This window comes from Chiloscyllium plagiosum, unplaced genomic scaffold, assembly GCF_037043375.1.
Source record: "Chiloscyllium plagiosum isolate Xiang-an unplaced genomic scaffold, Cpla_swu_hap1 HiC_scaffold_12, whole genome shotgun sequence".
NCBI lineage: Eukaryota > Metazoa > Chordata > Chondrichthyes > Orectolobiformes > Hemiscylliidae > Chiloscyllium > Chiloscyllium plagiosum.
The window spans coordinates 72,603,290-72,629,748 of NW_028270150.1; the positions used below are offsets into that span (position 1 = coordinate 72,603,290).

The 26,459-nt window shown below is 40.2% G+C and overlaps 1 protein-coding gene across 1 annotated transcript in view; it reads right to left on the reverse strand.

The window, feature by feature from the left end:
• Window positions 1–26,459, reverse strand: part of LOC122555067 (cilia and flagella-associated protein 47-like) — a 497,478-nt gene that overhangs the window by 462,520 nt on the left and 8,499 nt on the right. Inside the window, 5 exon segments of the mRNA XM_043700727.2 lie at window positions 8,983–9,152; window positions 12,084–12,309; window positions 14,699–14,840; window positions 22,691–22,806; window positions 24,657–24,811. Coding sequence (XP_043556662.2) covers window positions 8,983–9,152; window positions 12,084–12,309; window positions 14,699–14,840; window positions 22,691–22,806; window positions 24,657–24,811 — 809 coding nt within the window.

Sequence of the window (26,459 nt, forward strand, 5' to 3'; positions counted from 1 at the left end):
TGAGCTCCCAAAGAAAATCCAATTGGCTCAATCCCACACAATGACTTTATCATACACAGACATATTCAGAATTGCTCCGTTTTTTACCAAATGTGAGTATGTTCAGTGGCAACTAACACACCACACCCATCATTGAAAAAGGCTCCTCACGTCGCCCACCAGTCAGGTCATTATCAGCCAACTAGTAAACGTGGGCATTCACCCATCTCAGGTATTGGTGCTAACAATCTGACAGTGCCAGCCAATTAGATGCTGTTTGGGTCCTAAAGTCTGCCAATCGAAGCCTACACCACAGGAGATTTAGGTGTGAGAGCTCCCTTTTAAACTCTTCCCACAAAGTGGGGGTCAGAGGGAAAGAGGGTAAGGGGATTGGAGGGAATGGCATAGACTGGTTTTCAGAGACCATCCCCTTCTCCCCATTCTTGCTCTCCATGTAGTCTCTGATTGCATTGTTCCAGATTTGGGTAATTTGTTCCTCCCAGCCCACCCTATACTGGCAAATCACTATGGTTTCTAAATCAGAAAGCCAGCCATCATTCTCACCCTCTGCATGATCAATATATTAGTGTGTGGGCGTATGTATTTTCTGACACTCAGAAAGACAGACATAATTGTGATAACCCAGCAGCAATGCTCTGTGTATTTAAAATGAAGAAGGTTATTTGACTTCTCATACACTTGTCATGCAGATAATCAAAAATATGATGTCTCACTCACTCGGCTCACCCACATTATTACACTTTCAAAATTAGACACAGATAAAGGTAAAACTGTAATTAAAATAATGGATTTTAACTTGGTGTCTCTTTTGATGCAATCCTGATTTTTCTTAGTTGAGTCAATGAGTTCCTGGAATGAAGGCCTTGGAAAAGCAGAAATTTCTCAGTAGCGTTTAGTTGGTCTACCAGGAGGTGAATCGTTCAGATGGATAATGTTAACGGAGAGAGTTCTTCTTTCGTCTTTCAAGATAAGTGGTTACTGATGGAATTTTGCTGAAAAGCTAACTAATTTTGCCTTATATTTTATCATGGGGCTGACTGCCACCTTATCATTTGTCTTTACAAGAAGTGATGTGTCACTGTGCCTATAGCTGCAATAGTAATTCAATATGCATTGGATTTTCAACCCCCCAGTAGTTCATGTCAGCTTTCTGTTTGAAAGGCAAACTAACATTGCAATAAAGGTTTTAATGGTCTCATCTATCATTTGGCCTGACTCACCGTGAGTCACATCTAAAGGAATGTCATTTCTGTTCTCTCAAGAGTTAAGGTAGTTTTTCTTAATCCATAAAAGATGTCTTGGGATCTCTGAAGGCATCTTCATCCTCAGTCTTTTAAAATGTAGTTTTTAGAGTAGAGCTTTACATGTTAAATCACACTGGCAACTGAAGGGCAACAATGCATGTGATGGAATCCTCTCCATTTGACAGTAAGCAGCTCCAGCAACACTCAAGAAACTTGACACATCCAGGACAAAGCAGTCTGTCCAATAGACACCCATCCACCACCTTCAACATTCATCCTCTCCACTTTCTGTGAGATGTGCTGCAACACAGCAGCTTGGCATGATAACAGTACCTCTCCTTTGCTGTTGCTGGGTCAAAATCCTGGAATTATTTTGCAAAGAGCATCATGGGAGTTCATAATTCCAGCAGTTCAACAAGATGCAACCATCTTCTTAAGGACAATTAATGATGAGCAATAATAACACCCAAACTCCTTCAACAAATAAAAGAAAGTTCTGAAGATCTTGACATATCTAATGCTGAAGCTCTTGAAAACTATTTTCCCTCATTCTCTCCAAATGTTATCCTGTGACTTGGAAATTTGGTGATGAATGCATCCATTTTAGGTCATAGAGTCATAGAGATATACAGCATGGAAACAGACCCGTCCATGCCGACCCCAGATATCCCAATCCAATCTAGTCCCATCTGCCAGCACCCGGCCCATATCCCTCCAAACCCTTCCTATTCATATACCCATCCAAATGCCTCTTAAATGTTGCAATTGTACCAGCCTCCACCACTTCCTCTGGCAGCTCATTCCATACCTGTACCACCCTCTGTGTGAAACAGTTGCCCCTTATGTCTCTTTTATATCTTTCCCCTCTCACCCTAAACCTAGGCCCTCTAGTTCTGGACTCCCCAACCCAGGGAAAAGATTTTGCCTATTTACCCTCTCCATGCCCCTCATTATTTTGTAAACCTCTATAAGGTCACCCCTCAGCCTCCAACGCTCCAGGGAAAACAGCCCCAGCCTGTTCAGCCTCTCACTATACCTCAAATCCTCCAACCCTGGCAACATTTTTGTAAATGTTTTCTGAACCCTTTCAAGTTTCACAACATCTTTCCGATAGGAAGGAGACCAGAATTGCATGCAATATTCCAACAGTGGCCCAACCAATGTCCTGTACAGCCACAACATGACCTCCCAACTCCTGTATTCAATACTCTGACCAATAAAAGAAAGCATACCAAATGCCTTCCTCACTATCCTATCTACCTGCGACTTCACCCTCAAGGAGCTATGAACCTGCACTCCAAGGTCTCTTTGTTCAGCAACACTCCCTAGGACCTTACCATTAAGTGCATAAGTCCTGCTAAGATTTGCTTTCCCAAAATGCAGCACCTCGCAGTTATCTGAATTAAACTCCATCTGCCATTTCTCAGCCCATTGGCCCATCTGGTCCAGATCCTGCTGTAATCTGAGGTAATCCTCTTCGCTGTCCACTACACCTCCAATTTTGGTGTCATCTGCAAACTTACTAACTGAACCACTTATGCTCACATCGAAATCATTTATGTAAATGACAAAAAGTCGAGGACCCAGCACCGATCCTTGTGGCACTCAACTGGTCACAGGCCTCCAGTCTGAAAAACAACCCTCCACCACCACCCTCTGTCTTCTACCTTTGAACCAGTTCTGTATCCAAATGGCTACTTCTCCCTGAATTCCATGAGATCTAACCTTGCTAATCAGTCTCCCATGGGGAACCTTGTCGAACGCCTTACTGAAGTCCACATAGATCACATCTACAGCTCTGCCCTCATCAATCCTCTTTGTTACTTCCTCAAAAAACTCAATCAAGTTTATGAGACATGATTTCCCATGCACAAAGCCATGTTGACTATCCCTAATCAGTCCTTGCCTTTCCCAATAAATGTACATCCTGTCCCTCAGGATTCCCTCCAACAACTTGCCCACCACCTAGGTCAGGCTCACTGTTCTAAAGCTCCCTGGATTGTCTTTACCACCCTCCTTAAACAGTGGCACCACGTTAGCCAACCTACAGTCTTCCGGCCCCTCACCTGTGACTATCGATGATACAAATATCACACAAGAGGCCCAGCAATCGCTTGTCTAGCTTCCCACAGACTTCTTGGGTACACCTGATCAGGTCCTGGAGATTTCTCCACCTTTACCCATTTCAAGACATCCAGCACTTCCTCCTCTGTAATCTGGACATTTTTCAAGATGTCACCATCTATTTCCCTACAGTCTATGTCTTCCATATCCTTTTCCACAGTAAATACTGATGCAAAATATTCATTTAGTATCTCCCCCATTTTCTGCGACTCCACACAAAGGCCGCCTTGCTGATCTTTGAGGGGCTCTATTCTCTCCCTCGTTACCCTTTTGTCCTTAATGCATTTGTAAAAACCCTTTGGATTCTCCTTAATTCTATTTGCCCAAGCTATTTCATGTCCCCTTTTTGCCCTCCTGATTTCCCTCTTAAGTATACTCCTACTTCTTTGTACTCTTTTAAGGATTCACTCGATCTATCCTGTCTATACCTTACATATGCTTCCTTCTTTTTCTTAACTAAACCTTCAATTTCTTTAGTCATCCAGCATTCCCTATACCTACCAGCCTTTCCTTTCACCCTGACAGGAATATACTTTCTCTGGATTCTCGTTATCTCATTTCTGAAGGCTTCCCATTTTCCAGCCGTCCCTTTACCTGCAAACATCTGCCCCCAGTCAGCTTTTGAAAGTTCTTCAGGCAGCATCCAGGGAACAGGAGAATCGACGTTTCGGGCATAACTCTTTTTCAGGAATGAGGAAAGTTTGTCCAGCAGGCTAAGATAAAAGGTAGGGAGGAGGGACTTGGGGGAGGGGCGTCGGAAATGTGATAAGTGGAAAGAGGTCAAGGTGAGGGTGATAGGTCAGACTGGGGTGGGGGCGGAGAGGTCGGGAAGAAGATTGCAGGTTAGGAAGGCGGTGCTGAATTCGATGGATTAGACTGAGACAAGGTGGGGGGAGGGGAAATGAGGAAACTGGTGAAATCCGAGTTCATCCCTTGTGGTTGAAGGGTTCCTAGGCGGAAGATGAGGCGCTCTTCCTCCAACCGTCATTTTGTTGTGGTCTGGCGATGGAGGAGTCCAAAGACCTGCATATCCTTGGTGGAGTGGGAGGGGGAATTGAAATGTTGAGCCACAGGGTGGTTGGGTTGGTTGGTCTGGGTGTCCTAGAGGTGTTCTCTGAAACGCTCCGCAAGTAGCCGGCCTGTCTCCCCAATATAGAGGAGGCCACATCGGGTGCAGATGATGCAATAGATGATGTGTGTGGAGGTGCAGGTGAATCTGTGGCGGATATGGAAGTTTCCTTTGGGGCCTTGGAGGGAGGTGAGGGGGGAGGTGTGGGCGCAAGTCTTGCACCTCCTGCGGTTGCAGGGGAAGGTGCCGGGAGTGGAGGTTGGGTTGGTGGGGGGTGTGGACCTGACGAGGGAGTCACGGAGGGAGTGGTCTTTACGGAATGCTGATAGGGGAGGGGAGGGAAATATATCCTTGGTGGTCCTTTTATCCTTTTATCTTAGCCTGCTGGATCCCTACCTTTTATCTTAGCCTGCTGGAACATTTCCGACGCCCCTCCCCCAAGTCCCTCCTCCCTACCTTTTATCTTAGCCTGCTGGACAAACCACAAGGGATGAATTCGGATTTCACCAGTTTCCTCATTTCCCCTCCCCCCACCTTGTCTCAGTCTAATCCATCGAATTCAGCATCGCCTTCCTAACCTGCAATCTTCTTCCCGACCTCTCCGTCCCCACCCCAGTCTGACCTATCACCCTCACCTTGACCTCTTTCCACCTATCACATTTCCGACGCCCCTCCCCCAAGTCCCTCCTCCCTACCTTTTATCTTAGCCTGCTGGACGAACTTTCCTCATTCCTGAAGAAGGGCTTATGCCCGAAACGTCGATTCTCCTGTTCCTGGATGCTGCCTGACCTGCTGCGCTTTTCCAGCAACACATTTTCAGCTCTGATCTCCAGCATCTGCAGACCTCACTTTCTCCTTTTGAAAGTTCTTGCCTAATACTGTCAAAATTGGCCTTTCTCCAATTTAGAACTTGAAATTTTAGATCCCATCCATTCTTTTCCATCACTATTTTAAAACTAATAGAATTATGGTCGCTGGCCCCAAAGAGCTCCCCCACTGACAACTCAGTCACCTGTCCTGCCTTATTTCCCAACAGTAGGTCAATTTTTGTACCTTCTCTAGTAGGTATATCCACATTCTGGATCAGACAAATTTCTCTCCATCTGAACCCTTAACACAATGGCAGCCCCAGTCTATATTTGGAAAGTTAAAATCCCCTACCATAACCACCCTATTATTCTTACAGATAGCTGAGATCTCCTTACAAGTTTGTCTCTCAATTTCCCTCTGACTATTAGGGGGTCTTATAATACAATCCCAGTAAGGTAATCATCCCTTTCTTATTTCTCCGTTCCACCCAAATAACTTCCCTGAATGTATTTCTGGGAATATCCTCCTTCAGCACAGCTGTAATGCTATCCCTTATCAAGAACGCCATTCCCCTCCTCTCTTGCCTGGCTTTCTATCCTTCCTGTAGCACTTGTATCCTGGAACATAAAGCTGCCAGTCCTGCCCATCCCTGAGCCATGTTTCTGTAATTGCTGTAATATGGTAAAAACAATGACTGCAGATGCTGGAAACCAGATTCTGGATTAGTGGTGCTGGAAGAGCACAGCAGTTCAGGCAACATCCAAGAAGCAGCGAAATCGACGTTTCGGAAGGGCTTTTGCCCAAAACGTCGATTTCACTGCTCCTTGGATGCTGCCTGAACTGTTGTGCTCTTCCAGCACCACTAATCCAGAAATTGCTGTAATATCCCAGTCCCATGTTCCTAACCATGCCCTGAGTTCATCTGCCTTCCTTGTTAGGCCCGTTGTATTGAAATAAATGTAGTTTATTCGTCCTACCTTGTCCCTGCTTGCCCTGACTGTTTGACTCACTTCTGTTCTCAACTGTACCAGTCTCAGATTGATCTCTTTCCTCAATATCTCCCTGGGTCCCACCCTTCCCCCCCGACATCTTACTAGTTTAAATCCTCCCAAGCAGCTCTCGCAAATCTCCCTGCCAGTATATTAGTCCCCTTCCAATTTAGGTGCAATCCATCCTTCTTGTACAGGTCACTTCTACCCCAAAAGAGATTCCAATTATCCAAAAATGTGAATCTTTCTCCCATACACCAGTTCCTCAGCCATGCATTCATCTGCTCTTTCCTCCTATTGCTGCCCTCACTAGCTCGTAACATTGGGAGTAATCCAGATATTACTACTCTCGAGGACCTCCTTTTTAAATTTCTGCCTAACTCTCTGTAATCTCCCTTCAGAATCTAAATCTTTTCCCTTCCTATGTCGTTGGTTCCAATGTGGACAATGATCTCTTGATGGCCCCTCTCCCCTGTGAGAACATTCTGCACCCTCTCTGAGACATCTTTGATCCTGGCACCAGGGAAGCAACACACCATTCTGATTTTTCACTGCTGGCCACAGAAACGTCTGTTTGTACCTCGGACTACAGAATCCCCTAACACAATTGACCTCTTGGAAGCCGACATACCCCTCATTGCATTAGAGCCAATCTCAATACCAGAAACTGGGCTGCTCGTGCTACATTCCCCTGAGAATCCATCACCCCCGACATTTTCCAAAACAGCATACCTGTTTTAAATGGGTATATCCACAAAATACTCCTGCACTAGCTGCCTACCACTCTTACCTTTCCTGGGATTAACCCATCTATGTGATTGTATCTGAGACTTTCCCGCCTTCCAATAACTGCCATCCATCACATACTGTTGCTGTTGCAAATTCCACATTGCTTCTTACTGTCTCTCCAACCGATCCATTCGATCTGATAAGATTCGCATCCAACAGCATTTATGGCAGAAATAATCCGCAGTGACCCTTAAACTCTCTTTAAACTCCCACATCTGACAAGAAGTACATATCATTGTACTAAAGGTCATTTTTGCTCCTTCACACTCTACAGACCCAGAAAATAACACCATCTTATTCCTCTACAAAACACTGCCACAGGTTAAATTAATAGTTATGGCTTATATTTTAAGTTTAATCAAGAGACATATCTCCAAAAACAAAAAATCAAGAAAGAACCTACTCTACTCACTATTGCAGTCTTTCTGTTGGACACACTTAAAACAATGATTAACTTATCTGATTCTGTGTTGTGAACTTCGCCCAAACAGGTTCCTCCAAGATTAGTTGTGAATTTCAATGTATGTTAATTTTCCCAGACACACTCCGATGTCCAGCGATACATGAATTCAAAACAGCAAAGGCAGTAACTGTGCAGGTTCTCTCTCTCTCTCCTGTACTGTCCTCAACAAGTGATTTATTTGTTCTTCTCCCTTTTAAAAACTGCTGTTGTTTTGACTTTTTTTTTCCAAAGTTCCAAAATGGTGCACAGATAGGTCTGGAGGTTTCTAATTCAATAGGGATTGCACTGTACTCGGTTGAATCCTTCTTTTACAGAGTGAAAAATGCAATTAGACATTATCGTGATCTCCATTGATAGGTTAAGGCTCAACAAAATAGTCTTCAAAACTTCAAAAAAAGGGTAATGTTTGAGTCGTGTTTTTCTTTTTAGAACAAGGCTCTGCAAGCCCAGGAGCCACAATTGGCTCCTGGAGGCCAACCGAACATCCCTCAGATCCAATTCTCACCTCTGTCCCCTATGGCACTGTGAACAGAGTGAATAAAAGAGATCCATACATGCAAAATAATTGTAAGGAAGGTCAGAGCAAGTTGGTAGTTTACAGTGGCCACCATCATAAGATCATTTTAACTTCCTGCTACTCTGCAGAGGGATCTTAGTTTTCAATAATGTTCCTTGACATTCCCACAAAAGACAAATCAGTATTTTACTGAGCTGCTGACTCCGAACCCCAAGCAGCATACACTTCTTGCTCTATCTTTCAAGTAAGGAGAATATCCATTTGGCAGTCCCTGGATCTGGTAACTGCTCATCCTGCCCAGAATGAGTGATTCCTTCAGTGCTGCTATTATGCTTCTACAAATGGTGAAATGAATAATGAAAACAGGGAGAAAAATATCGTGTTCTTATTGACGTACTATGAGCTAGAGCACAGAGGATCTCTTGATACATTTTATAACTTTAAAACCAAACAAGTTAATAAAACAAGAGAACATAATTTAGTGAAAACATAAATTCAAAACATCACTTTACTCAAAGGATGATAAACACGTAGATTAATTTATTGGGTAAAGTAATTAAATCAATAATATGAGGAGCTCAAGGTATTGTTGGTGACGTGGCTGGGTGAGTTAAAAGTCAAGGGGAGCAAGTTGACAGATTAAATGGTTATTTCTCCAACTATGTTATTATGTTTCTTAAAATTATAGTCAATAACAATCCAGCACTGTTTACATTGCCACAGAAGTGACTGACAGCATGGTGTATAGGTCTACTTCCACACAATTATATCAGGTCGCAGATAAAATATATTCGAGAGAGACAACAAGTAATTTGGAAATGACAGTTGGGATCATTCTGTGAGTGTATCTTTTAGCATTGGAATATAATTTGTGTTTTCTCATCTAGACAATACATTCACCTACTAAAATGATTGAATGTCAAAACATAAATACTGTAATACATTAATTTCAGTATCTTTAGTGCTATTTGACTTACTCAGTATCCTTCGGATTGAAGCACAAAGTAACAACGGTTTTGTTATATGGATGTAAAATCCCTTGGCAAGGTTGACATGTAATCAGACCAAATGTATAAGCAATTGGTGTTGGCTCATCTACCTTTCTGTTTGCCAAAACAGCATCTGAACTCAAGGATAAATCTGTACCCTAAATCAAAGACAATTCGTTTAAAAATAAAATTAAGGGAAGCCTGTTTTACCAATAGCACAACTTCTTGATATATTTAAAAGTGGTAATCTGCTGATTCTTTATATCAACACAGATGAAAAAAGGCTAATCATTAAATATAAACCATTTTTAATCAAGTTCCAATCCACCGCCTGTAAGTGATTGATTTTAAAAACTGAAAATGCTCTTTATAACAAACAGCTATTTACTGTATTAATCTGCTCAAACTAGTTATTTCTTAATAAGTAATATTTTTTAAAAAGGTGCCTGTTACTGCCTATGTATCTACAAAACAGTTTAATACCAACAGCCTCCTCCAAGGGGTATAAATTAGCAAAAACCCAGACTATTAGCTTTATGGGTGGCACGGTGACACAGTGGTTAGCACTGCTACCTCACAGCACCGGGGTCTCAGATTCAATTCCAGCCTCGGGTGACTGTCTGTGTGGAGTTTGCACATTCTCCCAGTGTCTGCGAGGGTTTCCTCCGGGTACTCCAGATCCCTCCCACAATCCAAAGATGTGCAGGTCAGGTGAATTGACCATGCTAAATTGTCCATAGGGTTTGGTGCATCAGTCAGAGGGAAATGGGTCTGGGTGGGTTACTCTTCGGAGGGTCGGTGTGGACTTGTTGGGCTAAAGGGCCTGTTTCCACACTGTAGGGAGTCTAATCTAAAAAAAATGGGAATATGGCCGGTTTGGTGAGCAGGGCAGTTTTCCAGCACCATGGATTGAATTTTCCCCAAATTCGGCTAAGTGTCAATTTTGGGGAAGTTCATGGGAGGTTTCCATCTATGAACCCTTGAGATATTTCTCACACACTTGCATGCTTCTCACTTCACCAAGTATGCACCCATCTTCACAGTGCTACTGTCATACAATGCTGCACTCAGACAGTGGCAAAATGCCCGCAAGTGAGGGAACCTTATGGCAATCACACCATGCATGTCATGCTGAAATTTCAGCTATGCACTGTTTCAAACTTTGCCAGCCTGGTCTGAAGTCGCCAAACAGTCAGGGAAGTGTCTATGGTTCAGAGCAAATTATAGCAGGGCTGCCAAAAGGTTAAGATCTTCTGCATTCTGTGTAGTTAAGTACCACTATTTTCTCTCTGCTACCTCACAGTCACTCTAACTCTTCGCTTGTACCTACCTCTACTAATGCCCATGGTCCACCATTCTTAACATGCATGCAGCATCTTCAGTGGACAGCGAAGAAGGTTACCTCAGTTTACAACAGGATCTTGACCAGATGGGCAATGGGCTGAGAAGTGGCAGATGGAGTTTAATTCAGATAAATGCAAGGTGCTGCATTTTGGGAAAGCAAATCTTAGCAGGACTTATACACTTAATGGTAAAGTCCTAGGGAGTGTTGCTGAACAAAGAGACCTTGGAGTGTAGGTTCATAGCTCCTTGAAAGTGGAGTCGCAGGTAGATAGGATAGTGAAGAAAGCGTTTGGTATGCTTTCCTTTATTGGTCAGAGTATTGAGTACAGGGGTTGGGAGGTCATGTTGCGGCTGTACAGGAAATTGGTTAGGCCATTGTTAGAATATTGTGTGCAGTTCTGGTCTCCTACCCACCAGAAAGATGTTGTGAAACTTGAAAGGGTTCAGAAAAGATTTACAAGAATGTTACCAGGGTTGGAGGATTGAGCTATAGGGAGAGGCTGAACAGGCTGGGGCTGTTTTCCCTGGAACGTCGAAGGCTGAGGGATGACCTCATAGAGGTTTACAAAATTATGAGGGGCCTGGATAGGGTAAATAGGCAAAGCCTTTTCCCTGGGGTCAGGGAGTCCAGAACTAGTGGGCATAGCTTTAGGGTGAGAGGGGAAACGTTTTCACACAAAGGGTGGTAGGTTGGAATGAGCTCCCAGAGGAAGTGGTGGAGGCTGGTACAATTGCAACATTTAAGAGGCATTTGGATTGGTATATGAATAAGAAGGGTTTGGAGGGATATGGGCTGGGTCCTGGCAGGCGGGACTAGATTGGGTTGGGATATCTGGTCGGCATGGACGGGTTGGACCGAAGAGTCTGTTTCCATGCTGTACATCTCTATGATTCTCACCTATCTTATTCACCTAAATGATTATGTTTTCCTATGTAACCTGACATCACTAAACACATCTGTTGAAATCATTCCACTCTACTTAATGAATCAAGACCTTATGGAGTAAAGAGCAAACTTTGAAGGAGAAAAAAAGTGTTTAACTTTCTAGAAAAACCATCATGGAGAAGCCGGCTCTTATTAAGCATAGAACTCACCAAAGTGGGTGATTTTTTTTTAAAAAAAGGCTTCAAAATACATAAGTCACACCAATGGCCATTCATTATGTGAACTATAATGTGGTGCTAGGTCTTTTTATAGATTCTGAGTCAAAAGTATTCACAGACAACAATGTACTTTTACGTCCTAATGGAGTTCCAGAAAGCTTCTTGTGTGCAGAGAAGCTGCCATCCTCTTTCATCCACCTGTTCATCCTCCCATCAAAACAGCCCATGCACCAAACTGAGAAAGAACCAAAATGAGAGTGATGACTCTGAGATCTAAGTCAAACATGAGTTGAAAAAGGTGGGAAGACACTGCTGGAAGGTAGCAAGTGTGACATGGCATGAATGAAACAGCCCAGTACACAGCCTTTCCTCAACTGGTGACTATTCATCACCAGATCCACAATTTTGCATAATTTCCCTAATGTACTTTTGAAAGAAGCTGCAAGTGTTGAAATTCTGTAACTACAATAAATCAAGATCATAACTGGTCAGAATTACTTAACATTGTTATGATCAAACAATGAATAAAACAAGATATAAACATTTTGCAGGAAAAAAATAATTGTTTGCAATCCATTTAAGAGTTGAGTATTATTTATTATAATAAGACATTACTCCAGTAACATTTTACAGGCTCTTACCACTTCAGATCCAAGAGCATTGTTTTCCATCACAGTCACCCAATCAATGGTTTCTGGACTGTTGTTGTACAAAACAACTTGATCCAGCTTTGATGTTCCATAATATGTACCACGAAACCGAACACAGTCAAGCTTCTGGCCAGAAAAATCAAGAACTTCCAGTAAGGAGGCAACTATATTTGCCTTAACTCTCAGAGTAGTATCTTCAGCACCTTCCAAGCGCACCCTGGTGGGAAAGAGAGCAAATGGAATGGAAGCACAGAACTATTAGAGTGAAAAATAATATTTTACTTGCCCATATTTCTACTTATTTCCACTGAAACTGCTCATCATCTGCTGGAGCCATGAAAAATGTTTGTAAATGCCCTATAAAATTTACAAGTGTTCAAATTCAGAATTTTGCTTGAACAAATTCCACCATACTTAAATTAATGTCGGCATAGTTTTGAAAAGTTGACATTAAGCAATATTTTCTCAATGGCTTTGTGACTCATCATAAAGCCACCTGTTATTTAAGGTCAAATTTTAATAACAAATCTTAGTATTACTGTTGTTATTGTCAGTGAAGCAATGCACTATAGTACAAATAATGTATTTATTTATTTATCAGTGCAAACATGCAGATACATATGTCATTTAAAATAATTTCAAGTCACTGTGTGGAAAAGATTTAAATGTAGTTGGAAGGAGTTTTAAAAGTAAAGGTGTTATTTCAGCAGAGCATGGTTAACAAGGTAATCAAGGCCAATGTAGAGTATTAGGTGCTGGAAGCAAGCCTTCAGTCTTGTACTCATCCCCCTCCCTCCACAATTACGTTTGTTGAAATGAATATTATACACAATACTAACTATTACAATTAAAACAATGAATCTATAATTACAGATATATTGTACATGATAACAGGAGAATATTATTATCTAAATTGTACATTCTCATGGTTCTGCACTTTTCACAGGCTAGGTACGAGAAGAAATGCACATTACATGCCATATGGTTCTAGTAATACAATACTGTGTGTTCCTGGAATAGTTGCTGCTAAATTTAATCCTCAATTTACACAATCAATAATCATTATGATACAGTGGGCTAGATTTAACGGGGCTCTTTCACATTATTTGCTACCTTGCAGTTTTGAAACAGTCATGAAGATAACTAAATTTATAAAACTGTTGCATAGATAGCATGAGGAATATAATGTGAAGTCATGGGAAAGAGTGCAATGGATATCTATAAGCTGTTCAGCATATATTAATGTATAATGGTACATCATTGCTGAATTACCATTGCTTTTATGTAGTTTCAAAAATAGTTCATTTAGTTTTTTGCTGCATTCAAATTGTCTGCTCAAAAGTTCCTCGGAGGAAGATGATGTCTTATCAAAACTATTTTAGCAGATTAAGCCTACATGCATTAAAGTTTGGAAGAATGGTGAATGATCTTATTGAAATATATGAGATACTGAGGGCGCTTGCCAGGATAGATGTTGAGATGTTTCCTCGAATGGGAGAATCTTAAACTAGGGGTTGTAGTTACAGATTAAGGGTACACTCATTTAAATCCTTCCTGGGAAATTAAGAATGGATCCAGAGGAAGTTGGGGAATGGGTGTCAGGGTGGACAGTAGGGAGTGAGGCCTAGGTTGGGTGGTGCGGGGGGGGGGGGGGGGGGGAGATGTGGGTCTGTTGATAATGTCAAGAGGAGTGGTCGGATCCAGCAGCAGGGCAGGAGTGTGGTTAGGTCCTGGAGAACAGGGCATGGTGGTGGGATCATGGCATGGGTTGAGTGGAGCAGGGTACCTGGTTCCAAGGGAAGGATTTGGATCTGGAGGATCAAATTGCTGATCCCTGGAGGGAGTGGTTGAGGATGTGTGAGTCAAGTTGTGGGTCAGTCGAATCATAACTCATAATTTATTTTGAGGTTTTTCAAAGTCTAACTTTCCCTGAGTAACTATCTACTGGACTACAGCAGAATCCCATCTCTCTGATTTAAATGGATATTTTTGGAAGGTTCCAGGTGCAGGGGAACTGCCCAGTGGATCCTTCAATTTTGGGTTAAATTCCTTTGGAGTTTGCTAGGATGGGGTTTCTGCAGCATTCTCACATCCAAATCCCACCAATGCTTAAGAAAGATGGGAACACATCAGAAAAATCTAGGCAAAATAAAATCCAAAAGAACTGAAGATGCTGTGAATCAGAAACAAAACAGAAGTTGCTGGAAAAGCTCAGCAGGTCTGGCAGCATCTGTGAAGAGAAATCAGAATTAACATTTTGGGTCCAGTGACCCTTCCTCAGAAGATAAGATTTAAAGTACAATTTTTCCCTGAACACTGATGCTGGCTGCCTTAGGTGAAAATAATTTCCTTGGGGCCTGGAACACAGGGCTGAACCCTTTATTTGCATACATAAACAGTGGTGTTATATATGTCTTATGCACAATCTAAATTCTAATTCAGAAGTGAGTGACATAAGAATTTTCTTTCTTTTCTGATTGCTTTTTTTTTAATTCTGCAAATAATTGCACTTGGAATAATGTACTAGGGTGATGTTCAGAAGATTGACAATCATTAGCTCATGAACAAGTGTTAATTGCAAGATACCAGCTACAATGAAGACTTACAAAAGCATTTCATCAAGGACCATCGGCTGGACAGTACACAATTCAATTTTGACCAACTGCTGTGTGTTCGGCAAAACATCTGCACACTTGGGAGTAATAACCAAAAATGGTAGATTGTTTCTATCCACAATAAGAAACTGGCCTGTGGGAGAAAAGCAGACTGTGAGCTACATGTGCTTTGCTGCATCAAACTCATATAATATCTTAACCAAAGGACCAGGCAATACTGCTAACTCTCAAAGTGAAATTCAATCCTGCTTGGCAAAGAAATGGAAGTTTAAAAGAAGAATTAGACTGTATTATGCATGGTGAAACCAATGTGAAGAGATAATCATGACAACTGGAGAATAAAAGGATAACTGAAACGGGCAAAAAGTTTTAAGATATTTAAAAGGAATTATTCAGAGGCTAAGTGTTTTGATTTCAACACAAGTGGACACCAAGGAGGGGGAATAAAAAATTTATGGAATGACACTTCCGAGGTTATAAGAAGAGACATTGCAAAAGGGCACTAACCATAGGAGTGTCAATGAAGTACAAAAAGAAATAAAAGATCGTCATGCACAAAGACTGCAGATTTAGGCATCAGCTATTATACCCCAAATCTTGTCCAGGAATACAAGAGAGATGATAGAAAAATCTCACAGTTATGGGAACAATAAGCTCGCCTTTGATAAACTTGAGCTTTCTAGTAAAATGAAAAGCTGGGAGAAGAAAACAAACTGATTGATGTGGAAGACTGAGAATTTTAGTGACTGCTTTGGAAATGAAGCTATGGGAATATGAGGTTAAGAATGCCAATAAATGAGTGTGAGTACAAAGGACACTTATCTATCAAGTCCTCTTCTACTATCCCTAAACTCTCAACAAAATTCTCAATCGCATTCAGACCTATTCAAATTTGTACTTGTGCTGAACACAATCTAACAATTTACATAACCAGAATAATTCACGCATCAAACTACCTATGTCAAAAATATCTGAATTATCAGCTAACTTATGAACATTCAACTTTTTTAAAATTCACTCACAGGATGTGTGCGATGCTGTATGGCTCTATATCTATATCCGGCTAGTACTTATTGCTTGTCACTAGCTGCCCTTGAAAAGGTGGTGGTGAGCTGCCAACTGCTGCAGTCCATGTGCTATATTATGTTTGGGAGGGAATGCTGTTAGGGAGGGGATTTTGTTCCAGGAACACCAAAATAGTTCTTGTTAGGACAGTGAGTGGCTTGGAGGGGGACTTGCAGGTGGTGGTGTTTCCATGTGCTGCTGATGGCTCACAGCACTTCAATACCCGCCTCAGGCGACTGACTGTTTGGAGTTTGCACGTTCTCCCCGTGTCTGCGTGGGTTTCCTCCGGGTGCTCCGGTTTCCTCCCACAGTCCAAAGATGTGCAGGTCAGGTGAATTGGCCATGCTAAATTGCTCGTAGTGTGAGGTAAGGGGTAAATGTAGGGGTATGGGTGGGTTGCGCTTCGGCGGGGCGGTATGGACTTGTTGGGCCGAAGGGCCTGTATCCACACTGTAAGTAATCTAATCTAATCTAATCACTTCATGAGTGCCCAGTCTTGAGTTACTAGACTTGTTTGAAGTCTAGCCCTTTCACAGAGATGGTGCTACGCAACACAATATAAGATATCAGCAATGAGAAGGTATGACTTCATCTATATTAAGACTGTGCAGTGATTACTCTTATCAATATCATCATGGAGAGATGCACCTGCAGCCGGCAGATTAGCAAGGATGAGGTCAAGTACGTCTTACCTTCTTGTTAGTTCCCTCAGCACTTGTCACAGACCCATTCAAGCAGTAATGTTCTTTAGAGGTCAACAAGCTCGATCAATATTCTAGCTGGCAAAGGATTCTTGGTGATAGATTTTGAAGTCCCCGACCGGGAGTACATTCTATGCCCTTGCCACCCTCAGTACTCTTTCCAAGCACTGTTCAGTATGGAGGAGCATTGACTGACCAACAAGGGAGGACGTGCATGGTAATCAAAAGGAGATTTCCCTGCTCATGTTTTGACCTGATGCTGTGAATTGTTTCAAATTCCCAGGGCAACTCCCTCCTGAAAGAAGAATACTGTTCTGCCATTTCTGCTCTGCCTGTTCTGCTGGTGGGGAAGGACATATCCAGGGACAGTAATGGTGGTTTATGGGATATTATCTGTAAGGTGTGATTCCATGATTGGTTGATGATTAGTGGGGCACTTTTGGAGTACTGAGTACAGTTCTGCTCAGCCTTATTGGAAGGATATTACTAAATTGGTGAATTTGCAGTATAGATTTACAAGGATGTTACTGGGACTGGAGGGTTTGAATTATAAGGAGGGGCTGGATAGGCTGGAATTTTTCACTGGAGTGTAGGAGGTTTAGGGGTGACCTTAAAGAAGTTTATAAAATTATGAGGGGTATGTAAGGTTAATAGCAAAGGTCTTTTCTCTAGGGTGAGTGAGTTGAATAGGAGGCATGTTTTTAATGTGAGAAGAGAGATTTATAAGGGATCTGAGGGGCAACATATTAATACAGAGGGTGGCTCATATGTGCAATTAACTTCCTGAGGAAGTGATGGAAGCCAACACAGTTACAACATTTAAAAGATACTTAGATAAGTACATGAATAGGTAAGGTTTGGAGGGATAAGGGCTAAAAGCATGCAGGTGGGACTAGTTTAGGATTATGTTTGGAATGGACTAGTTGAACCAAAGGGTTTGTTTCCATGCTGTATGACTCTAGGACTCTATGACAAATTTCATAAATAAAACTAATGTTTCCCTTACCTCAGCAGACTGTATATATTCTTTACTGGCACAGAGATCAAGATTAAATTAAGTGTTTAAATAATGACTGGAATTGGAGCAAGCTTGATGGGCTGAAGGGCCTGTTTCTGTGCTGTATTGAATTGTATTTGAGAATAGTTTATGTTGCTGCCAACCCAATCGCCAAAAGTAAAAAAAAACTGTGCATACCGGAAATTTTAAACAACACAAAATGCAGGAGAAACTCAGTGGGTCTAGCAGCATCTGTGGACAGAAATAAAGTCAATATTTTGAATCCAGTATGACTCTCCTTAAAACTCCAAAGTCAGGAATGAAGTCATCTGGTGTCTGTTTCTTTTCAAAGATGCTGCCAGGCCTGTTGAGCCTCTCCAGGACTTATTGTGCTTGTTGTTAATTATATTGCTCAATTTCTGACTGTACATCATTAATTTCCTGAAAGACCTGCTTGGAATGTATGTTTCTATCAATTCACAAACAATTACTGGAACATAAAAGAGATTACTACCAGAGTGGAATCTGACCCTTGTACCAGTCACCTGAGATCTGTGTCTTGCATTCCCTATATGAACAAATCTGTTCTTTCAAGACTATTCAGTACAGGCAATGCAAACAAACTTGCATCAACCACACTGATTGCAACATAAATTTATCCCCCAATCTCTACTTTAAAATGTACTAAATATAAATATGAATTTATCTGATAATTTATCTCTTTATGAAGCACTACCATAGCAGAAAGAATTTTTAAGGTATTTGAATACACATGACTCAACAATAGAACATCAGGATTCAAATGACACAACCATCATTTTCTGATAGAGTTAGAACAATCAGATGACAAGCTGCCAGGGCACTGCATGACTTCACAGATTTTGTTTCATTCCAAAGCGCAAGTTCTAAACGTCTTGCCAAATATTAAGTCAGTTCGCAGCAAAAATATTATTCAAGTACAAGTTCTTAGTGACAGTAACCAAAATCCAAATTGGCAATCAAAATTCAAATATTCTGCAGAAGGATTTGAAAGTTTTTTGGGACAAATATCAAACAAACTTTTCAAATTCAAAGAAATCAAAGGTTAAGTTCTGTGGAAAATGGACAATTATCCAAATTGGGAAAATTCACAAGCTCCTTTTAAACATTGCTAAAAAGAGTTATGAAGTTGAAACACGTTGTGTTGCACTCACCAGGACTGAAACAGAAGTAAAATCCAATTTTATGAAGAAAATAACAACATAAAAAGAAATAAGAAGGCTAATTGGTTGGACTATGTTTGTCATGAAGATCCAGCTGTCATTTTTAGTAAACTTATTCAATTGAAACCAGGTAGGTCAACTTTGACTGGTTTGAGTATTGCCATAGAGATGCATCAGGGATTACCTTTCTCCATAGAAAAAGATGCCTTATGAGGACATATTTCATATGCCTACAGAGAATTGGGCCCTTGTGTGAAGTTATGTGGCTTCTAGAATGTGCAACTGAATCACACAGTGACATGACTGATAATTTACATCGATTTCTAGTGTAAGACTAAAGACAGTGGGACAATGTTGTCCATAAGCATAACCATTACTAATGCTGGAAACGTTCTGCTTTTTGTAAGCAGGAGCTGGTTGAGCATGGGAAGCAAGTTGTCTGTTTCAGATAGTCAAAGGGACAGTCATTGGTAGGTTTGACTTATAGATCTGTCATCACATTGGCTCTGAACCTCATACACCACATTACAGAATTGTTTGGCAGGCAGAAAGTACTTTTGGCTTGACAGTAGTACCTGTTGAGAGAGAATGTCAGACATGTTTATTACAAAGTTAGTGGCGTGAGACAGCTGGCTCCACCTGTTGTTCAATTCCTTTTCGTTCATGGGATGTGGGCATCACTAGCTAGTCCAGCATTTATTGACCATCCTCAACTGCCTGAGAGAAGGCAATGGTGGAGGTAAGTAGTCCATTCAGCCCACTGAGTCTGCTCCACCATGCAATGAGACTACAGCTTACCTCCACTTTACTGCCTTTTCCCCATAACCCTGAAATCTCTTACTGATTTAAATCTATCTCAGCCTTGAAAACACTTAATGACCCAAATCTATAGCCCTTTGTGAACAGATTCACAACCTTCTGAGAGAAAAGATTCCTCCTTATCTCTGTCTAAAGTGAAGCGATCCCTTCTTCTGAGATTATGCCCTCTGACCCAAGACTCTTCCCACAAGCAGGAAACAACCTCACTGCATTTTCCCTGTCAAGCCCCTCAGGATCTTGTGTGTTTCTACAGGCTTGCCTCTTATTCTTCTAAACACATGGAGTACAGTCACAACCTATTAATCCTCCCCAAGTAGGAAAATGCTTCCATACCCAACATCAATCTTGTGAATCTTCTATGGGCTGCCTCCAATGCCATTATAGCAGTTCTGAGATAAGGGGCCCAAAACTATTCACAGTATTTTAGGTGTGGTCTAACTCATACCTTGTATAATTTTAGTAAGACTTCCTTATCTTTAGACTAAATGCAATGTGTCTTTCCTTAGATAAGGAAGCCAAAACTATTTGCACTATACTAGATGAGATCTAACTAGTCCTTTGCACATTTTTAGCAAGACCTCTCTATTTTTACACTCTACTCCCTTTGTGGTAAAGGCAATGTTCCAATTGCCTTCTGCATTATCTCTGAACTTGGATAATAGCGTTTTTGATTCATCCACAAGGAACCTCCAATCCTGCTGTACTGAAACTTTTGGCAGTTTTATTCTCCATTTAAATAATATTTAGCTTGGCTAATCTTCCTGTCAATGTGCATCATCTCACATTTTACCACGTTATGTTCCATCTGCCAAGTCTATGCACACTCACTTCACCTGTTTATATCCCTCTGCAGACTCTTTCTGGCAGCCTCACCATGTGCCTTCCCATTTAATTTTGTGTCATCCACAAAAGTTTTGATAGTAAATTAATTTCCCTTATCCAAGCCATTTATAAATTGTAAATAATTGTGGCCCAGCACTGAGCCCTCTGGCACTCCACTCAATACAGGTTGCCATCCTGAATATCTCCCTTTTCTCCCAACTATCTGTCTTTCATTAGTTAGCCAACTCACTATCTATGCAGAGGATAGATGCTGCCATTGTAGGGGTAAGGGAAACCCACATGATGTTAGAAAGAGAGTTTAAGAATTTTGTACAAGCAACAGAGGAGGAATAGCGATGCAGTTCCAAATCAGGTTGGTACATGACCTGTGGGGGAACATGGATGCAGTAGTGTTCCCATGCATCTGCTGCCCTTGTCCTTCAAGGTGGTAGAGGTCATGGGTTCAAAAGTTGCCATTGAAGTCGCCTGAGTGAGTTACTGCATTCTATTTTTTCAATGGTACAAACTGTGCATCAATATTGAAGAAGTGAATGTTGAACATGATATATTGGGTATATTTGAGACTCCTTCCCCTTCCAGGGTAAGCTAAGTTCGATTGGGCACTATTCAGGGCCAAGATGGTGGCCTGAGGCCCTTCTACTAATTAGTATGATATACACTGAGCAATGATTTGATCAGGTTAGTTTTGATGTATCATATCTCAGCACATAGTGAACAACTGGCTCAGGCCCTATTCATTAATTTGTTGAAAGGTCTGATCTTGTAGCACATGGAATTGTAACAATCCCAACACAAATATTGACCAGTGAATATAAGCTTGCAGTAGTACTCTCTTCCTTACAGGCAAACAATTGATTGCTTATACTTTTGTCTACCAATCTTTGATCTCAGTTCATCTGAGCAAGAACTGTTCTTGTTTCATTGCAATTGGCCCTCCTCGAGTTATGAGCATTTACACTGAATTGCTTGGTTTTTTTTAGTAGCTCACTTAACTTTCATGATGCTGTGATCACTATCTCTTAAATGTTTGATTGCAGACATTTGGATCCTGATTTTTCTCTCCTGTTCGGCAGTGGCAGAAATCCTGTTTTGTCAACTCTAACCCTTTACAAATGATTGCCCATGACCTGGATCTTTGTTTCAGGTAAGTGGACTGGATTGGCAGTCAGGCGAAGTGACCTGGGAAGAGCTATGAGGCTCCTCAATTCACAAAGCAGACTCAGTAAGGAGCATGCCTTGGGACTCTGGCACTCTGAGGAAAGTATAAAAATGAAAAATAAAACATTCTTACACTCTCATTTTCATTGTGCAATTGTGTTAGCCTCTTCCCCTGCATCCATCTCCATCACACCTTATATCTCCCTGTGCCTTTGCACCGACCCCACAGTCCCTCATGTCTCCAAATACCCCAAACATTTCTAAAACCTTATGTCAACTCAGTATCAACTCATCTTCCATCTGCCATACTTTGTCTTCCTCCCTCCAAACCAACACAAATTGCCAGACTAGTGGGTATGTCACCATTGAAAGAAAGGCAGATTCTCATTGATACAAAACTAATTCATTACAGTGAAATTCAGGAACTTAAATCCTTATGAACTCAAACATTTCACTTGTGTGTTCATTAACTTACCAAAACAGACTATTCACTCATGGTAAGAATAAATATTTCCCTTAAATACTTAAAAAGCTTCAATCAATAAACATTTTTATTAAATATGTAGCTGAAGATTACTAAGGTTGCCTAATGAGTGTCCTATTAAAATTAATATGAATGTAACTTCCAAAAGTAAAACAGTAATCATAAAATAAAACTTCTGGTGTGTAACAGAATGTTCACATGATGACACTTTCAAGTTGCCTGAAGTTTTTTCAATAGCTTTGAATGAGAATCTACATTTCCTTGATTTCAACTACAGTTTGATCATCAGAAGAACAATGAAAATAAAAACCATTTCTGATATTGGTATTTCTCATAAATAACATTTACAGCTGATTATTTTTCCAATGCTAATGTATTAAGTAGCATCACTTTCCCGGAATCCACCATAGATCAAGTTCCATGCAACGACTACAAATTTACAAATTTAGTTTGTACTTCAAATAACTTTATCTTCACTGTTATAGTTAATGATGTTATTTCAATTCTTCAGTTATTTTAAAATTGCAATAATTTATTATAATTTTTAGCTACCGGTATATCCATTTTTCACACTTTGTAAACCGATTGTGACATTTATTGTTATATGTAGTATTGTAGAGATCTCATTTTATCAGCTTTAGATGCTCAGCTTTAAAACAAAAATAAAGCATATGAAAGTTGTGTATTCACAAGTTGCTATTGAGGAATAATTACCTGAGAGCGTTCCATGATTTTGAACATTTACTTCTTTCACAAGTAGTTTACTGTTGGCTACTGCAGTGCCAAAATCAATTTCTGGATCAATACGAAGATCACAAACAGAGACAAACCTACCAAAGAAGACAAAAAATGCGATCACAGCAATTAATTCTAATATAAGCAATTTAATGAATCCATTAAAATGACAGAAAATAGCTGAAGCAGGATTATTCTATTCACACCATCTACATGAAGTGGCATCACTTGGACGCAGTCTGAAAGCCTCACGTCAACAGCCAGGCATCGGGATGAAGTAAGCTAGAAACGAAAAGTGCTTCATCTCAAAGAAATTGGTATGACAATAGAAAATTTGGTAAAAATTCACATTTCTTAACATGTAAACTAACAAGTGCTGCATCATCATCCATGATTGCTCTGCATGTCTTTGGAACAAGAAATATGTTTTTGTGCGACATCAGTTTAAATTTGAGAAGTAAATGTCTGAACTATAACTAAATTTGTTTTTCTCTTTCCAACAGTGTATATAGTTTTATTTTTGACAAAATATTTTCATTTAAGTTCAAATTATAATTTTAGTAAGGATCTATTAAAAGTCCACTTCCTCGCTTCCCTCTTCATCTTCTCTAATTTGTTCTATGTGACTTTGATTTGAATTGATTTATTGTTGTCATTCCTGTGAAGCAATTTGGGAAGTTTCTTAAATGCATGACATACACTTAAGAATATTCCTTTTTTTAAGATCCTCCACCTATTATAAATATGTATGATAAGAATTTGTTTTGATTTTATTGGGATCATAGCATAGGTAACAACTAATTTCAGCTCAGTGTACCATTTTTGCTCAGCATAACTTTCTTGTCTCTCAATCAGATTGATTATAGTTTCAGGTCATCTACCAACATCTTTGGGTAGTTAGCAACTTTGGTGGGAATAAAATTTGACTGTAGCATTGGCTGCTGCTTATGCACCTCTCCAGATTTCTATAGTTTCCAAGTCTCTTTGTAAATCTTTATATGCCAGTTTAAGAGCCCAAAAGTTGCCTGTGCCATTATTAACAACTATATAATTGTTCATACATATGCAGTCAATTCAGCAATCCTGTATTTCCAGCAGAAATTTGACAAATTCAAATATTAGACAAGTATGACTTTGCAGACCTCAATTTTGTGTATCAATTCTGTGTACTAATTTCAAAGATACTTTATTGATGACTTTTCTTCTGGACCTCAATTAATTTATAGTACTAAAGGTCCTTGATAATTCTATCTGAATTATCATGTTATCAACTTTGCTTGATGGTACGCTAAGTCCCAATTTATTTTTTTTAACCTATTTTTCTAATCAACTTATTCAAATATGTTATTACACACCTTTGGAGCATGTGGGACTTGAATCTGACCAGGGGTCTCCACTGACATGAAGATTCAGGAGAAGGAGGCAATGAGAAGATGGTTTAAAAAAAATCTGCATAATAACAAATCAGCTGGACACTTCTGCACCACAAGGCAATTTCCCAAACTTGGAGCAGCTCCAGATCGCATCAGGATGTTGAACAAGAATATAGGTTCAGGAGAGAAAATCAGTGATTTGGGAGAGCCAGGGAATGGGAGATTCAGCAAGGCCAAGGATTGATATGGGGAACTGTGAAAGATTGCAAGTTGGAAGCGCAAGAGGAAGAGTATACAGAGAAGAGGAGAATCAGAGTGCAGGATATGTCATGACAGGAAGTTCAGGAAGCAGGATCAACAATGATCTAGTTTACTTCCAAAATATAATCAAAGGTATAATATTTTAACAGTTTTGTAGGAGGAAGGTTCTACCAAACCTTACTGCAATTTTTACGCTGGTTTTAATGGGAACTTGTTGTTTCTCCTAAAGTGGTACTTTTAAGGAATGCAGTTAAAACTTTGTGAGAACTTACTTTGTGCTCTTTGTAAAGGAATTACTTAATAATACATACGCAAGTAGTGGGATCTTAATAAGATCTTCATCTATGGATACAATACATTCATCCTTTGCGTCTTCTCTCTTATCTGCTGAATATTCTATTCGGGCTGAAATCTGTACACCAGGTGCAATTTTATTTTCCTTATTGTTCACAATGATCCTGAATAACTGCAAAGCAAGAAATAAATGTAACTGTATTGAATTCACTCAGTTAAACTTTTCACTCTCCATGAGCATCATAAACATTAACCCGAACTGCTCTTAGATTTGAAGGCAAGTCTACACATTCCACCAAGCACATTCAAAAGGATTTGCCATCACTGTTTATGCATTGCCAGCTTCAGAATTTAAACAATTCGTGGAGCCCATCCGATACCTTAATTTCGAAATGTGGTGGCTCTTCCTTCATTGTCATTATAAGCTTGCATTCCTATACAACGGGTTTTATCCCACTGTCTCTGTTCATATTCCCCAGATAAGTATCACCTTATTTGCCAACTTAAATAACTTTTACAACAGCTAATTGTTGTACAATAAACAGCATGACTGTATTCCTAAGACATTGCAGGGCCTTACTGATGCATCTCAAATGGCTTTGCAGGCTCCGCCAACAATGCAAGGCACTCTATTCCGCGGAGTCTATGTTGTCACCCAAACCTCATCATATAATTATATATCAAGATGCTTAAATGCTGCCACAAAATATTTATCGTGTCCAATTCTACATTATTTTTATTCCTAAATAATAAAATGGGCAGAAATACATATAAGTTATACACAGAAACTGGCAAACAAATCATTCTAATGGCATTTATCCATTTTGTTAAAATATTATTTTATTCCCTTCAACCATCTCTCCAATCCAATGTTCAATGTTACATTTTCTGCCTCAAATACTAATCCTGGAAATAAATTCCACATCCTCAAAAATCTCAGAGTAAAGAGGCCACCATTGCTTTCTGTCCAAATCTCTTGCACATAATCTTGTATCTTTGGTCCCTATGTTAAATATTGTCCCTATGTTAAATAATTAGCTAGGAATGAACTGTATGTGTGAATGTTCAGTGCCATCATTCAGGCCTGCAATGAAGAGTCTGATCTGTTGTTTAACATACCCTTGTAGTGTAATAATGGATCGGGAGTTAGAAATAAACAAAAGTAATCTCTTCTTTCCGACCTTAATGGGTGAATATTTCAAACCTCTGGGAACCAAAAGACAACCAAAACCATATGGTGGTACCAGTGAATAAACCCAAAACATTTTAAAGTAATTTAATGCTGATCAGCAATATCAATCCAAATGAATGTGACATCGACAGATAGAGAGAGAGAGAGAGATAGAGAGAGAGAGAGAGAGAGAGAGGTGGGGAAAGAAAAACTGAATGCATCATGTGAAAATAAAAACCTGACTCAAATGGCATAGCAACAAATGCACACCTTTAATCCAAAATGAATTGGGGTGCTGATGATGTTGGAGAAAATTTTAAAATATTTAAATTAAAAGGCTGAGTTTGTGTCCCACATACTTAACAAAATGAAGCACTGCAAACAAATACAAAATCAGAGTGTAGCATTTACCTTCATGCAGGTTAAGAGTAAGAAATTAACACAGTGATTCTGGTAACATTTGGTTAGACCCCTAGTATGCAACTCTCATACGTATCATGTTAATCCAGCCATTTGGTTTGTTTCCAGCAACAACTTATTTTTAATTTTTTTGTAATTATCTCTCTGCCTTAATTAATCAGATTATAGGTCATCCCTTCACTTGCTATTCAGCCGTTGACACTTTATTCACACTGTCTGACACTTTTGA